Source organism: Prionailurus viverrinus, chromosome B1 (assembly GCF_022837055.1).
Source record: "Prionailurus viverrinus isolate Anna chromosome B1, UM_Priviv_1.0, whole genome shotgun sequence".
Classification (NCBI taxonomy): Eukaryota; Metazoa; Chordata; class Mammalia; order Carnivora; family Felidae; genus Prionailurus; species Prionailurus viverrinus.
Genome location: NC_062564.1, coordinates 25940678 through 25957362, shown reverse-complemented (window position 1 = coordinate 25957362; position 16685 = coordinate 25940678). Strand labels below are relative to the sequence as shown.

The following is a 16685-nucleotide window of genomic DNA, read 5'->3' as shown; positions in this document are numbered from 1 at the left end:
CCTATGCGTCTCTTCTGTCTGGCTGCTCCCGGGTTACCTTCTGTTAGTGAAATGTTCCTCTGAGTTCTGTGAGCTGCTCTAGCAAATGAATCGGACCCATGGAAGAGATTGTGGGAACCTCTGATCTATAGCCTGTTGGTCAGGAGCACAGGTGGCGTCATGAACTTGTGATTTTCCTGGGCGGTTTAGCGGGGCTGAGCCCTTAACCTGCAGAATCTGATGCTGTCTCCGGGTTAGCTCGTGTCAGAATTGAGTTGAATGGTAGGACACCCACCTGGTGAGAATCAGTGGGGTAGGGAAACCCTACCACCATGGTGGAATTGGGTGACCACAACCCTTACTTAGGTTGGGGAGGTGCCAGCCAGGACGGAGGCCAGGGTGATGGGGCTGTTGAGAAGCAGCTAACGGGGCTGAAGAAGTGACCTGTGAGTGGGAAAGGAACCTCATCCTTTTTGGGCAACAGACTGGGCTGGAGTGGGGCGTGGAGAAGCAGATCATGTAGGGGCTTTGTTGCAAATAGTCTGACTCTCCCAAGCCAGCAGGACAGGACCAAAGTCTAATTTAAATACACACAGAGGTCTTAAGCCAATAGTTGGGCTCAGAAACTGGGTCGGCCAAGTAGATCTGGAGCATTTGCTGAGTCAAGAGAAAGAGGGAAAGAGAATTCTGAAAGCGTGGTTGCCAAAACCAGTCATCTACAAACAGGAAGATTCTGGTCAGGCACAGATCATATTGGTGGCTGGATTCCAACAGGAATAGGTCAGGAGTAGAACAGTAATTCCCAAGTGGGTGAGTAAGAATTCGCTACTACTATGGTTTACTCAACCACCAGAGTCCGCCAGTGGGGGCGGAGAGGGGCTGTGAACAAGGAAGGAATCCTGGGAGGTTCTGTTTTGCAGGTGGGAGGCAGGCTAATGTAACAAAAGAGGTTCTTGCATTGCTGAATTTGTGTATAATGGAGCTCAGCAACCTGGTCAGATGTGGGCTTTGTCAGCCCCTGAGCCTGGGGCTACACTACAAATTACCAAGGTCTTGAATACGAACATTCAAACTGAGGTCTGGTTGATAGAAAGAGAAGTTCTTCCTACTTGTTTTAGAATAATGCGTGCCTTCGGAGCCTCATCCTGATGGAACCACAACGAAAGTAGAGGTAATGAGAGTGACGTCCGCAACCCATCGCTGTTTTCTGCATCTCTCCAGTTAGAAACCCCAGTTTACTGGAGACAGCGGAGTCTCCCTGTGTGTCTGTCTCTGTCTGTCTCCCCATCCCATCCATTCATCTTTCTGTATAAGTAACACCCTCTGTGTATCTGGTGCTGTTTTTACCACTTAGTAAGTATTAACTCATTGACACTTCCTAACAGCCCCATGAGATAAGTATTATTGTTACCCCCTTTAGGATGGATGGGATAGATGAGAGGCTGAAGCACCGAGAGATCAGATGCCCTTTCCAAGGCACCCAGCCTGGAAGCAGTGGAGCCGGGATCCAAACCGGGCAGCAGAGCCCGTGTGTTCAGGGTCTTAACCACCACATTGGAGGTCTTCCTAGGTGACTCTGAAACCCATCGGGGAAGTTATGCAAATGCCTGTGTGGCTGCTCTTCCTAATGGCTCCTGAGGGTCCTCCCATGCTGCGCTGGCCTGTAGGTGGGGCAGGCAGCGGGCGGTGCCCCTCTGTGGATTGCAGCTGCTTGGTGGTCCACTCGTTACTCATCTTTTCATCTCTTCCTTTCTGCCCCTGTGTGAACGGATGGAAGACCGTCCTCCTTGACTTTCCAGGCCGGGACGTGAGGCCTCTGTTCTTAGATGACCATATTGGAGATGAAAGTGTAGCGCACTGGTGACGGGGTCTCTCCTAGTCTGCCCCTTAGCGGCTCCTCGTCTGCCCTTAGCCTCAGCTTCCCACGCCAGGTACCTCCAAACCTCTGCCTTCTTCGCTCCTTCACCTGGCAGCCCAGAGCTTCTCTAGGAAAGTACACAAAAATTACCCCGCAGACGGGGGCTGCAGATTAAGGAACTTTTTTTTTCCTGAGACCTGAAAGGTCATCTTTTAAAAATATTTGTATCTCTCAATGCCAAAGTATGTCTGCATATAGTCAGGGCAAATGCCTGCAAATTTCCGTTTGACCAATTTAAGCATTTTTATCCTTCCCTAAAACCAACTACTGACCTAAATGTGTGTGTTCCTGTGTGTGTGTGTATACGTCCCTATCTTTAAAAATAAATATGGCTTTATTCCTATTTTTAAATGGTTTTCCACTGAACCAAAGGGTGTTTCAGCTTGTGGACTGTGGAAGTCACTAGTGCATTAACTGTAGATGCAAATGAACAGGCCTGCACCATGGGGAACATTGAGGTCACCTGACCGAAAATGAAACTGATTTCCTATCTTTACACACGCTAATAAATCTGTGGGGAAACGTGCCCCCAGAGGAGACTGGACTTATTAGCCCTTGCAGGTGGCTCATAGATACTTGGAAAATAACCCCCTTCACATCTTCATCAAAGAGAATCAATGATAAAAACAATACAAACTCTCTGGCATAGTTATCTGCCTTTCTCATCCCATCTCTTGGAGAAAAAAATTTTTTTAACCACAAGATTTGTGAAAATTCAGGATATTTGGGGACTGTTGTATTTTGTAAATATGAGAAAGTTTCAGCTGTCGAATCCAGCTTTATGGAGGGGTGCTCACTCAGTGTTCCTGCCTTTTGCAAGTTTTGCTGGACAAGTGTAATTCTTTTCTAAAAGGAAACTTTTTTCCTCCCAGATGCTACCGAGTTACTGAAACAGAGGCAGATAAACTTAATCAAGAACTATTTAATAATTCCTGTGGGTTCCAGTATATTCTGACTATGATACAACTCCTCAAACAGTTTATAATTTGGGTGTGGTAACAAGCCCATTTCACATGAAACAATTAGAATAATCTAACCAGGATTATAACCTAATGCCCAGTGATGTGAATCAGATTCAGTTGGGTGTGAGGTCCAGCAGAAGCAGAAGAGCCAGAAAAGACTGCAGTGGTTTGGGAGGGATTTGTAGGTAAGTGATACTGATGCTGGGTCTTGAGGAATGTAAAGGTTTGAAAGGGAGAGACAGTGGTTTCCCCAGAGCCAGGGTGGGGAGGGGACAGTTAATGTAGAGTGCTTTGGGGACAATGGGAGACTAGCCCAATCAGAGCAAAGGATTTAGGAGGGAAAGTAGTAGTATATTAATCAAAATGGTAATTTTTTTTTCAAACAAGGAGTCCAGTCAGATGTTCTAATATATAAACAGTGTGTGTGTATGTATGTGTGTGGGGGGGGAGGAATATTTGAAATTGAGATTGGCAAAGAATATCTGGGGTGTGTGTTTCAGTTACCACAGAGGACCCGAGATCTAATGGGGTGTCCCGGGTTACAAATACTTACAAGAGCTCTGTGTAGGGCTCATCAGGGTCAGCCATCATTATGGGAGCAGTATTTTAGAAAGATTTTGAGTCAGCATGCTCAGCCCCAAGGCTGCAGATCTATTCTGAAGGTTTGGATTGTACCCCCTATATACTGTCTTAGAGGAGCTTGGTAAATATTTATCTCCCGGTTGTAGGTTTGTTGAAGCAGGGATGGCATCACCTCTACTCACTGTTGTATCTCTAACACCTAACACAGTGCTCACCATGAGTAGGCAGTCAAAATTTATTTCTTGAAAACCTTGGGAATGGTATTCAGGATAGACAGGACAGGGGGCACACTGCGGATGATACAGGCATAAGAGAAGTAAATTCAGGTGCTCTTATTTACTGAGCAAACCCAGTGTTTCAGCTTGAATCATTCAACGATTTTGACCTTAGGATGTGGCTAAATAGTAGAGAATAAGTGGGGTGAAGCTTGCCGTGTTTCAGAGTGCATTTGAATTGCCTCAAACTTGGAGCCCAACAAGACAATTGGAGATTGAAAGCCTCAGGTCAGAGGCAGCGCCGTCCCCACTTTCCTGTGCTTTAGCAGGAAGTGCATTTTATAGAAAAGTCAGAGAGGAACTGAGGGGAAAGGAGAGCTCTGAGCGGTGAATTCACAGCAGGCTGACGAGGCGTTCTGCCACCCGCTGCCGAAGCTGGCCCTCCTCCTCAGGGCTGCTCCATGGGACCCCGCAGTCACTGGCCCAGCCTGTCCCCGGGCTCTGGGAGGCCATGCCGATGAGGACGGCACCACAGGCCAGAGTCTAGGATGGTAAGAGGTTCTCATTCTTTTATCTGGGCATGACTTGACTTATTTGCATCTAAAACTCGTCTGTTTTCACTTCTTCTTGGCAATTTAAAAAAAAATGTGTATCGAATCTTCTACCCTGTTCGTGTTTCAGAGCTAGCTCACGGGTCTTCCCCGAGTCATCACCAGACTTAGCAGTGAATGTGACCCATCCGAGGACTTGGTGCTTGTGTACCAGGGTCTGGAGACCCGGTCTAAAACTGCACGCTGGTGTTACTTGGGTTTTCCCAGCTCCTGCCCCAGAGGCAAAGAGAACTCTTCCCCCAAATGCAGGTGAACTGAACACAAGTGAGGGCAGTGACAGCGAGCCTTTGCCGCAGTCACACTTTGAACTGTGCTGTCCTATGAGGAACCTAGCGGCCATGCAGAGTTGGGGATGCAGTCTCTACTACGTTGTAAAGGGCCCGGCATCCGTTAAGGATTTCGGATGTCCTAAAAGCTCGGGGGTATTTTTAGATGAGACTGGTTCCTATGAATGAGGAAGTCTGGCAGATGGCTCTTCCGCCCGGATGATTTTTTTTTCCAGCTTTCTACCAATACGGTACAGAGAAAACCCTGGCAGGGCTGGATTCTCTGAGGACAATGGGGGGAAAAGCCATTCTGAAAACACCGGGCAGCAGCTGCAGGGCTCATTCTCTAAGGACACTGTGCCACTGGCCGTGTATTTCATCCGACTCTCCTGTGACTGTGTCTAATCAACGGGAGGCAGGAAAGGAAGTCTGAGCAAGAACAAATCGTTTATCACACTGCGCGAGCAAAGACATCTGTGCGGACCGCACTTGCCCTGCAGCTGATAAGAATGTTATTTACCACCCAGAGAGGAAAGACTGGAGTGTGTGGTTTCGGCCCGTTGAAGCCACTTCCTTAAATCACATGACATCAGATTTCATCTTATAGGTGGTTTGCACCCATTTTCTGAAAGACAAACTATCATTAATGAGGGGAAAGTGCCTTTAAAAACAATCAGTAGAGTCTTGCTGTGCGTTGTTGACTGTGGTCATTTGGCCTTATGTCTGATAGACCAATCCAGGAGGGCTCAGAATAGTCACCTTCAGGATATTAAGCCTTTTCCAGGGATCCTTGAGAAATCTGTTGCATACATAGGACACACAGAAACAACTTGATTGCCAGTCTCTGCTTTGATGGCAAGCCTCCCTTTCATTTTGAAATCTGATGTAGTTTTGCTTATTCCCTCACTGAAGTGGCAATTCTTTTAAGAAGGCAGATGACACAGGCTTCCAGGATGTTTTGATGCAATTCATAGAAATGAGTCATCAGTCCCAAGATTTCGCTAGTAAGAGAAAGGGTTACCCCTTTTCTTCCCCATTTACACCAGAGCATTTCAAATGCCTACTGAGTTTTTGTGACCTGGAGGGAGCCTGTGCTTCTTAAGCCTTTTTAGTAGAGAAACAGTAGTAATATTCCCAGAAGCCATTCCCAGAAACCTGAAAACTCCACTTGTGCTTAGATATTTAGATTTACCGAGGTTTACTTTTGGAAGCTCCCCACTTCTCTACACACACACACACATGCACACACGCACGCACACACATGCAACACACACACACGTGCACACTGCAGAAGGTTTACCCTGCAACCAAAGAATAATCTTATTTCGTCTGCCTTTACTTGGTGAGTTCAAGACTGTGACTTCCCCCTCACTGTGACTAGATTTGGAAGTACTAATTTCTGAAGTCTCAGAAGAATGGTTCAGTCTGAGAGGTAACTTTTTCCACCTGTAAGGCTATTCTGGGGTACAACTAACCTTCACTGAATCTGCCTGTCCCGCTGTGGGGCCTGCTGGGTCATCCTTCCTGTTCCTTGCCTTTTCAGACAGTCAGCAACAGGTGAACAAGAAAGCTGACCTGGGCTCAAGAAAGCTGACCTAGGCTCAGGGAAGTCCTAGGGACTTCCTTTCCTCCTAGAAATGCTCATTTTCAATTTATCGAATATTTCAAGCACACAGTGAAGTTCAAACAAGAACTTTCCTATGTGTCCTCCAAAGATTTTTCAAGCATTATTAACATTTTGCCATTTTAGAAAAATAAAACATCACAGGCACAGGGGAAGATCACTTTGTATCCAGTTTTTGTTTCAGTCTCCCGTTGTTACCCAGAGTATTCACTGTCTTGAACTTGAGGAGGATTACTCTACATTTTACTCTCTATATATGATTAAAAAAAATTATAGCATCATTATGTACTTTTAAAATGTATTTAAATGGCATCACGTTGTACCCGAGGCCTTTTGCAAGCTACTTTTTTTTTTGTTTTTTGCAGAAATTTCTTTCATTGAAGCATAATTGGCATACAATATTACATTAGTTTTAGGTTTATAAACATAGCGATTCAACAATTACGTACATTATGAAATGCTCACCATGTGTAGTTACCGTCTGTCACCATACAAAGTTATTACAATATGATCAACCATATTCCCTATGCTGTACTTTTCATCCCTGTGACGTATTTATTTTATAACTGGAAGTTTGAACCTCTTGATCCGCTTCACCTCTTTCAACTGTCTACCCCCCACCCCCTCACCACTTCCTTCCCTTCTGGCAATTACTTTTTTTGTTCCCTGCATTTATGAGTCTATTTCTTTTGTTTGTTTGTTTACATTGCTTTTTAGATCCCACATATAAGTGGACTCATATGGTATTTGTCTTTCTCTGTCTAATTTCACTTAGCATAATACCCCCCTGGGTACATCCATGTTGTTACAGAAGGCAAGTTATCATTCTTTTTTATGACAGAGTAATATTCTATGGTGTGTATATACACCTGTTCCTTATTCCTTTATCTGCTCATCTATCAGTGGACGCTTGGATTGCTTCCATATGTTGGCTATTGTAAATATGCTGCAGTAAACATAGGGGTGCTTGTATCTTTTCAAATTAGTATTCTTTTTTTAGGTAGATACCCAGAAATTGCTGGGTCATATGGTTTTCCTATTTTTAATTTTTTGAGGAACCTCCATACTGGTTTCCACAGTGGCTACACCAGTTAGCATTCCTACCAACAGTGCAAGATGGTTCCTTTCTCTACACAGCCATGCTGACAGTTGTTATTTCTTGTCTTTTTGATGCTGGCCATTCTGACTGGTGTGAGATGACCATCTCATTGTGGTTTTGCTTTGCAGCAAGCTACTTTTAACATTAACATTTAAGGATCACTTCAATATCAGTACCTCAAAATCAAGTTCATTTATTTTTGAATGCTTTCTCATCTTCCATCTTAAGACTGTACCACAATGTATCCATTCCTTTATTGATGGACACCCGACTGTTTATGATTCTGTTCTTGCTGTTAGGAACACCGAGGATAACCTTGTCCGTGTGTGAGAATTTCTCTAGATCAGCAATGTACAGTACAGTAGCCAATAGCTTAAAAAGCAGCTACTCTAAATTGCACTGTGCTGTCAGTGTAAAATACACACCAGATTTTGAAGACTTAGACTGAAAAAAAAAAGTAAAATATCTCATTAATGATTTTTATCCCCATTGCATATTAAGATGACAATATTTTTTACATATCTTGTTAAATAAATATATCGTTAAAATAATTTCACCTATAATTTGGCTACTGAAAAGTTTAAAATTATATGTATGACTTGCGTTATAATTTTATTGGACAAGACTGTTCTAGATCAGGAGTTAGCAATCTACCATCCATAGTGTGGTCATCTGTGTCTGTGAATAAAGTTTTATTGGAAAGCATGCCCATTTACTTACACGAAGTCTATGACTGCTTTCCTGCTTCAACGGCAGAGTTGAGTAGTTGTAACAGAGATCGTATGATCCATAAGCCTAAAATATCTACCATCTGGCCCTTTAAGGAAATGTTTGTTGACTCCTTTTCTAGAGCAATGGTTTTTAGCCTTTATCATGATCCAACAAGCACACACCTGAAACAAAAGTTTCACAAAACATTTCAAAAATCCTTACTATAACATGTTCATATTTTCTGTTCACATAGCATATTTCGTTAAAATAAACTGCTGGTAAGGTGCCGTGACTCACTAAATTGACTTAGCCATTCATTCACTACTAGTGATTTAAATAACATTGTTCAAAGATATATATCCAAAGTGTGTGTGTGTGTGTGTGTGTGTGTGTGTACACACCAATCTACAGTCCCACACAGTGCGAGAAAGTTCTCATTTTCCCACATCCTTGACAAAACCTGATATTGCCAGACTGATCTGATAGATGTGAAATGGAATCTCATTTTATGTATTTATAATCTGATTACAGTTGATCATCTTTTCATATGTCAATTGATCTTTCATATTTTTTCTTTTGTGAATTACCTGTTCATACCCATTGCCCTTTTTTTAATAGCATCATTTGTCTGTTGATTTTTTTTAACATTCTGAATACCAATACTTTATTAGTTATATAGATTGCAAATGTGTGTACATTTGGGTACAAATGGGTACCAGTCCCAGGTTTGGCTTTTTTCCTTTTATGGTGTCTTTATTTTATCAGAGAGGATTTTTACATTTTAATGTTTATTTTTATTTAATTATTTCTCTTGAGAGAGGGGGAGAGGGGCCAAGAGAGGGAGAGAGAATCACAAGCAGCCTCCATGCTCAGCACAAAGCCCTATCTGGGGCTTGATCCCACAACTATGAGATTATGACCTGAGCCAAAATCAAGATTTGGACGCTTACCCTACTGAGCCACCCAGGCTCCCCAGGAGCTGTACGTTTTTTTTTTTTAATGTTTTTTTAAAAAAAGTTTTTTTTAATGTTTATTTATTTTTGAGAGAGACAGAGAGAGAGCGTGAGAGGCAGAGGGGCAGAGAGAGAAGGAGACACAGAATCTGAAGCAAGCTCCAGGCTCCGAGCTGTCACCACAGAGCCTGACGTGGGGCTTGAACTCACAAGTGCAAGATCTTGACCTGAGCCGAAGTCAGCGGCTTAACCACCTGAGCCACCCAGGAGCCCCAGGAGCTTTACATTTTAAAGAATCAAGTTGATCTGTCTTTTCCTTTATGGTTTCTACTTTTTAAAATTTTTCATTTAACAGATCCTTCCTATCCCAAGGTCATAAACTTTTTCTTCTAACAGATTTTAAATCTTAGGTTTTGGCCTGTTACAAATAGCTAGTGTGTAAGTACCATAAACTGACATGTTTGTTCTTCAATCACTGATACAACACTACATTTGCACACAGCAAGTTCCTGAACATGGATCTGCTTCTTGGATCTCTGTCCTCAAAACATGATTGCAAGTTTATCAGAAACACATATGTACTGACCCACTTAGAGTCCAACCAGGTCTAGATGGTTTTATAGGCAAGTTTCAGTAATCTTTCAAGGAGCACACAATCCCTATCTTCTATAAACTACGCAAGGTGATTGAGAAAAAGAAACAGTTACCCAACTCATTTTATGATTCTAAGCTAACCTTTATACTTTTGTACTAGTTACGAACAGTATAGGAAAGAAAAATTATGAGCTAACCTCACATTTGAATGTAAGTGTAAAAATCCTAAGTGAAATATTTGTAAAAAGAATCCAGCAATGTGTACTAAAATAAGTTTATACAAAGTGTGCAAGCGTGGGTTCATTTAAGAAGAGCTGTTAATGTAAATCATCACATTAACAGAATAAAGGAGGAAACAGTTTGCCTTTTTTGTACATGTAGAAAAAGCATTTGCTAAAATCTGATAACTGTAAATGATTTAGAATATAAAACTTTAGATAACTTGGAAGAGAAATACACTTCCTTAACCTCATAAAGAGCATCTTCCAGAACCTACAGCAAACGCACTTTGTTGAAGTATCCCTTGCACTGTTCTGGTATTGAGTTCCCTCTTTGATCTGGCACCCCAGCATTTTTCTTCCTCTCGGTGCTTTGCTATAAATAACTGTGTGTGTGTGTGTGTGTGTGTGTGTGTGTGTGTGTGTGTACACTCACACATTTATGTATTTTTTAATTTTATCTCTTTATATACATTTCATTCAGTGTTTTTCTAAGTTTGTAGAATGGGGAGTTTTGCCAGCTCAGCAGCTCTGGTGCTGGAATTTCTCCCTTGGCAATTCTCTGGGCCTGAGAACCGAGGGACTCCAGAGGCCATTTTGGAGGGGGGCAGGGTAGTTGTGTTGCCGCCTACTTGGCTTCACTCTTAGACCGAGGAGTTGTCATTACTCACAACTTTGTAGCTAGGCATCATCTGCAAAAGTCATTATTGAGATTTGATGAGAATAGAAATAATTTACAAAACTTTTCTATGATTTTATTTTGCCAGAGGGTAAAATAAAGATAATCTACTGCCACAGCACTTCCTAAAGATCTGATATTTCCCAGATCCCTACAGTGACATTAAAATGTAAGCAATATTATTAGTTGCAACCTTTGCCATCACTGTCACAGCTACACTTGACAGGGGCGCCTGGGTGGCTCAGTTGGTTAAGCGTCTGACTTCGGCCCAGGTCATGATCTCGTGGTTTGTGGGTTTGAGCCCCACGTCAGGCTCTGTGCTGACAGCTCGGAGCCTGGAGCCTGCTTCCGATTCTGGGTCTCCCTCTCACTCTTCTCCTCCCCAGCTCATGCTCTGTTTCTCTGTCTCTCTGTATCTCAAAAATAAACACTAAAAAAAACCACAAAAGCAAAACAACTACACTTGACAGCTTTAAAAAGGTTTTTACTGTGGCTCTAAGAATTGGAGGTGTGGAGAAGGACATGTTCCTGGCGAGTATTTTCATGGTGGCTAACAGACTTTCTCTAAACTTTCTGGTAATAAGCAAGGGATCCCAGTGACTGTGAAGACTAATTCAGGGCCTGGAGATGTTGAGCACAAAGAACAATCGATAAATTCTTGACTGTAAGGTCATGTGCATGAAATAAGGCGGTTCTGATGCCAAATCAATACTGCATTGTATATTTCCTGCAGCAGATATCGAGATATAGATCTGCCGGAGTGGGAACAGGAATGTCATCAGGAAATACCAGTTCAGACAAATCTGGGTTACCACCTACAGGGAAAGAGCCGGATTGATTGTGGCCTGCCTCACTTTGTGGCGAAAATGTCAGGTCAGAGTGAATATTCATGTAGTCCTTGGAAAAGGGGGAAGGAGAAATCAATAAGGTACACCACTCTATCTGATAATGGCAGTGTTTTCTCCGAGGCAAGTAATTTTTTTCTTGGACTTGGTGTTCCTGTCCCTGATTTGTTGGTCACGGTATCTTCAGAGATGCAACAAAAGATTTCATAGAAAGCCTAAGGGCAGATTCTGTACTTCAGGAAGAAAGGTTATGTTAACATGTTTCTGAGGATCGCACTAGAGGTCTGGTTACATTGATACAAAGTTTTCCTTGATTCCAAGGAACAAACTAGACCCTTTGAAGCTATGTCAGGAGAGCACCAGGCAGAAAGAAATCCCACGTCGTTAATCCCAATTTGCAATTCGCTTATCCCGTGATCTTGCACAAACTATCCAATCTCAGTATATCTCCAGACATTGATTTGTGTGATCGTGTTCGGTTTTTTTCTCTGTAGAGATGTTATACACCGTACAGTAGGTGACATAAATGTTTTGGTAGACGGGGCAAAGAATACGATGGCAGTTCCTCCCAAATCATGATTTTGGCATTTGTCTCAATTTCATAGACTCACTCCTCCTAACTACACTGGAGCAATCTCCTACCATTCATGTGCATAAAGTTCCAAAAGGGTCCGTGTTCTCCCTTCCCAGAATCATTTTTTCAAAGCTTGCTGGTATTATCAGGCTTCAGGAACATAGTAGGTTCATGATCCATCGGACTGGTTTTTGAATGGAAACCAAACTAATTGCTTTTACTGTGTGTTCTTGCCTCTTCCAGGCATCTTTTAAAGATGAACAAGAGTAGCTCTGATTTGGAAAAAGTGAGCCAGGGCTCCGCAGAGAGCCTCAGCCCTCCCTGCAGAGGCGTCCACGTCAGCTTCACCACGGGTTCCACGGACAGCCTGGCCTCGGACTCCAGGACCTGCAGCGATGGAGGTAACAGACTCGACCTTGCTGGGGAGGCTTAGATTCTCCCAAGTCTGGAAGGCTAGCCCTCAGCTTGCTGCCAGGATTTGGAATGGCTGAACTAGACCCACTGTCTCCGTCCTGTTTTCCCCACGAGGTAGACTCCACCGAGGAGCAGTGGGCATTAATTCTCTCTTGAATACAGGACAAGGTGCCTCGTCCCGTGCTGCCCTTTCTACTTACATACATTGCATCCCTGTGGAACGAGGCGGAGGAAGCTCAAGGTGAAAGCATATTGAAAGACTCCTGATTCCTTGGGTGATAAGCCATTTATATATAGGTCTGCTCTCCATTTCTGTCCTCGGGATTGCTTCTCAGGGGATTAGGTACATGCCAACCACAAGTTTTCACCCTCTGTGCTTCTCTCTCTCTCTGTCCTTCTTTCTCCCCCTCCCGCAGCTCGTTTGCCCTTTTACGTGCATGATTGCACACACACATGCACACGCTTACTTGGACACAGCGGGTGCTTGCATAAATGTTTGTTGTATTAAAGCACGGAGGCTTCATTAGTCTACTGTCCATCCCACTCCCTGGATAAAGCTCTTAGGCGTAGTAATGTGGGTATGTCCCGATTGGGCATATTCCTCAGAAGGAAGTCTTGTGTTTCTGTAGTTGGGACAGGTAATAGTAAAACCTCTCATTATTTCGACATTGTGTGTGTGTGTGTGTGTGTGTGTGTGTGTGTGTGTGTGTCCTCTGCTGCATTTCTCTTAAACTCCTTTAGCGTGTGACGTTTCGACATGTGCTAACACGACGGCCTTTCTCGCTCCTGTGGACACATTTCTTCCCAGTAGGCAATTTTGGAGTCGAGGTTTCCGTCATGAATTCATGATCACTAACAATTTTCCATCTGAGAGATGAGTACTGCTAACACCGAAGCATGTGTCATAAGTCAGCCTGTGGTGTGTTCTTATGGGAAACTTCTGAAAGCTCAGACTTAAAAACAGGAAATATCTTAATCTCGATTAGGTGGGACATAGCAAAAGAGGCTTTCCTTTTTCTGCAGATTTTCCTGGGATTTCATCTTTTCCCTTTTCCCATCCCATTGTGCAAAAATTCTACGAGGTGGATTATTCCACAGAGGGCTGGGCGGGGCACGTGAACCATTGGACCCTGTGCCCTGACGTGCTTTCTGGGGGACGATGGGTGATTCTGAGGGAGCAGTGTACGTTGGAGCCCCCCGCTGGCCACCAGCCAGCTCGCCTTGATGTGAACTCTCCCGAACTACCTGGGTACGTGGCTTCTCAGAACCAGCAAATCATGACTCTTGCTCTCAGGACTCTGAAGGTCTAGCTAGGGAGACAAGACTAAAAACACATGACACATGGGTGGCTTGTCTAAGCTAGGAGATTGGGCTTCCCAGAACATGAATGCTCTCAAGGCTTCCAGAAGAGAAAGGAGTCAGTGAGGGTTGAGGAAGCGTTCAGGGAAGTTGCTTGGAGAAGATGGCACTTGAGCTCATGTCTCAAGTGCGATTAGAACTGATGAGGGAGAGGGAGGAAAGAGCTTTGTAGGTTAAGGAAGAAGTGGGAAATACGGAGCCATTGGGGATTAGGAATACAGTGGCGACACCTAACTCGGGCATTTTCTAATCCAAATGAATGTATTTTCATGGTTCTTCTTTTATCATGAACCTGTTCTGCAATGGAAATGCACTTCAAAACTTGGATTCCTAGATCAACGAAAAGTATGTACCTTGTTACCAGACTCTGGGTCCTTAGAGTGAACCATTTCTATTTGCTGCTCCTGCGGATGGCTCTGTACCCCAGACCATGCTTTGCAGCTGGCAAGAGACCAACACCTTCTCTCTCTATTCTTTCTCTCTCTCTCTTCTTTCTGTGTCTCTCTGTCTCTCTGGCCATGAAATGTAAGAAGCTCTCAGTCTGCTTCTCCTCGTTAACCAAGGCGGCTTGCTGTAGATCTGTTCCTGGACAGTCATCTTTCAGTCCCATGAATTCTTACTCACTTTTACCTTATAAAACTAATATTGAAATATTTACCCATCACGCCTTTTGTGGCTAATATTGCAGCTGAAAGAGGGGAGCTAAATAAGAGAGGTAGAGTTCGTTCAAGCTGAAGTTCCTGGAGACCAGAATGTAGTGTCTACTTCTCTAATATTATATATGAAGTCAAAAGATATCATTAGACTACTTGGTTTGTCAGGAAGAATTCGCTAATGAAAAAGATGCATTCCGCAGGCTATTTATATCTGCAGTAAAGTGAGTTGAGGACAAAGTCATTCCAGAGCGTATCCTAACAGAGTATGTAAATTTCTCAGGAGCTTATCAGAGTTAGTGGTTAAAGTTAGTTTTCGACTATTTGGGTTTTGTGGCAAATAATAATAATAGATTTTATAAGAAGAGCAAACATAGCTGGAATCTATAACTTTGTTGCATTTTGGAAACCAGTTTGTCTAAATTGTATATTTTTATATCAAGATTCATTTCACCTCTTTGTGCTTCTGAGGCATCTCATACTTCTCAAAGCACATCTGTTATCCCATTTGTCCATATGGGCAATTCAGTTGAACAGTGAGTCAACTCAGTGGCAGGAAAAATCCGTCTAAGCAGTTGTTTGGTTTATGCTCAGTTTGGGAGGGACAAACTGCATGTGTCAGGACAGATCCATGGATGTTGCCAAGAGGTCATCTGTAGTGAATAGATGGGAGGCAAAATGCTCAGCTAGACAGTCATCACAAATGGTCATCAGAAAGTGAAAGAAAGAAAGAAAGAAAGAAAGGGAGAGAAAGAAAAAAGAGAGAAAGAAAGAAAGTCATCGGAAGACTCTTGGGCTTTAAATGATTCCTGTTAATTTTTTTTAATGTTTATTTAGTTTTGAGAGAGACAGAGCACAAATGGGGGGGGGGGGCGAGGGGCAGAGAGAGGGAGACACAGAATCTGAAGCAGGCTCCAGGCTCCGAGCTGTCAGCACAGAGCTCAACGCAGGGCTCAAATCCCTGAACCGTGAGATCACGACCTGAGCTGAAGTCGGACGCTTAACCGACTGAGTCACCCAGGTGCCCCCAATTGCTCCCTTTTAAATAGACAAACCCAATGGCACATTAAGATTATTTAACTTTTGGATTTAGGATAACATTATAATTTGGTTGCACAGTTTCAGAGGCATCACGGAGGCCAGGTCCCCACAGTACGGGAGATTAGAGAGTGCTCTCTTGGATTGAAACTGTTGGCACAAGCAATAGATAAGAGGTCTAACTACAGCGAATATAGGTGTAAATTCACATGAAGATATGTGCCAGGTCAGTGTTGGTATTTTTATAACTGGCAAACCAGAGATACAGCCAAGTTAACGAAATACAGGAACGCCTTGGATTGTGGGTAACTTGTTCTGTGAGTGTTCTGCAAGACGAGCAAACATTTCGAAAAATTCTTAACTTGATAGACAAGTGATGTCTTGCAATACAAGTAGTACAGGACGCCAAATGTCACATGATCACAAGGGAGCCAGTGGTTCTTGAGATCCGCTTTGATACCCGAATGCTTTGGATTGTAAGCACGTTTTCCGAACAAATTACGCTTGCAAACCAAGGTTTTACTATAATCTTGACAGTAGTCAGCTTGTTTTTCTTAGTAATGATGCCAAGAGGATTTTTTAAATATACCCATTAATAGCGTCCTTGATTTGGTAGATTATTTGTCAAATCCAAGGCTTGTGCTGCTGGGCACAGCTTTAGATGTCGAACATACCGCAGTCACCAAACCTGCCCAGTTCTTTCTGTCACATTCCAGTGGGGAGAGATGGACAATGAGGAAGATAAAGGGCTACAGTAGCTGGCGTGTCAGATGGCAGGAAGTGCTGTGGGGAAAAATCAAGCCGGGGAAGTGGGTGGGGAGGGGAGGGCGGATCTGTCAGGAGGAGAGGCAGTAAGTCCACAAAGATCAGACATCAGTCAGAAGGAGTGACAGCCTGACCTTCACCGAGCATTTGCTCCCCTACTCAGGCTGTTACCTGAGTCTCTGTAAGAAGAAAAAAGCAGCCCTGAAAAGGCATCTAAAACTCCCCAGCTGAAAATAGTGTCTTCTGGCTATTATTGTTTCTGGCTGCCAGAACACTGGATCCTAAACTGGTGGGTTCGGTCTAATATATTACACTTGGTGTTTTGCCCTCACACGGTTAGGCCCTCCTCATCCCCCACGCCCCTGGAGACAGACTGAGTCACGGGTTCTGTTCAGGGAGATTTGTTAGTGAAGGACGAAGAAGCTATCCCAAAGGAAAAGATCCTCCGTTTTTAAGATTGTCTGTGGCCTGAGCCCATACAATATCACGAAAGTGAAGCTTTGTTTTAGTTTAAACTATTTCTTGTAAACGGAATTAAAAAAAATTTTTTTTTAGTGCTTATTTATTTATTTTGAGAGAGAGCTAGAGAGCCAGTAGAGGAGGGGCTGAGAGAGAGGGAGCGAGAG

The 16685-nt window shown here is 43.4% G+C and overlaps 1 protein-coding gene across 4 annotated transcripts in view; it reads left to right on the top strand.

Moving 5' to 3' along the window:
• Window positions 1–16685, top strand: part of PRAG1 (PEAK1 related, kinase-activating pseudokinase 1) — a 51497-nt gene that overhangs the window by 18419 nt on the left and 16393 nt on the right. For all 4 annotated transcript variants that reach the window (XM_047856418.1, XM_047856420.1, XM_047856419.1 and 1 more), the window contains one exon: window positions 12074–12231. In XM_047856418.1, coding sequence (XP_047712374.1) covers window positions 12074–12231 — 158 coding nt within the window. The remainder of the gene's footprint in view (window positions 1–12073; window positions 12232–16685) is intronic.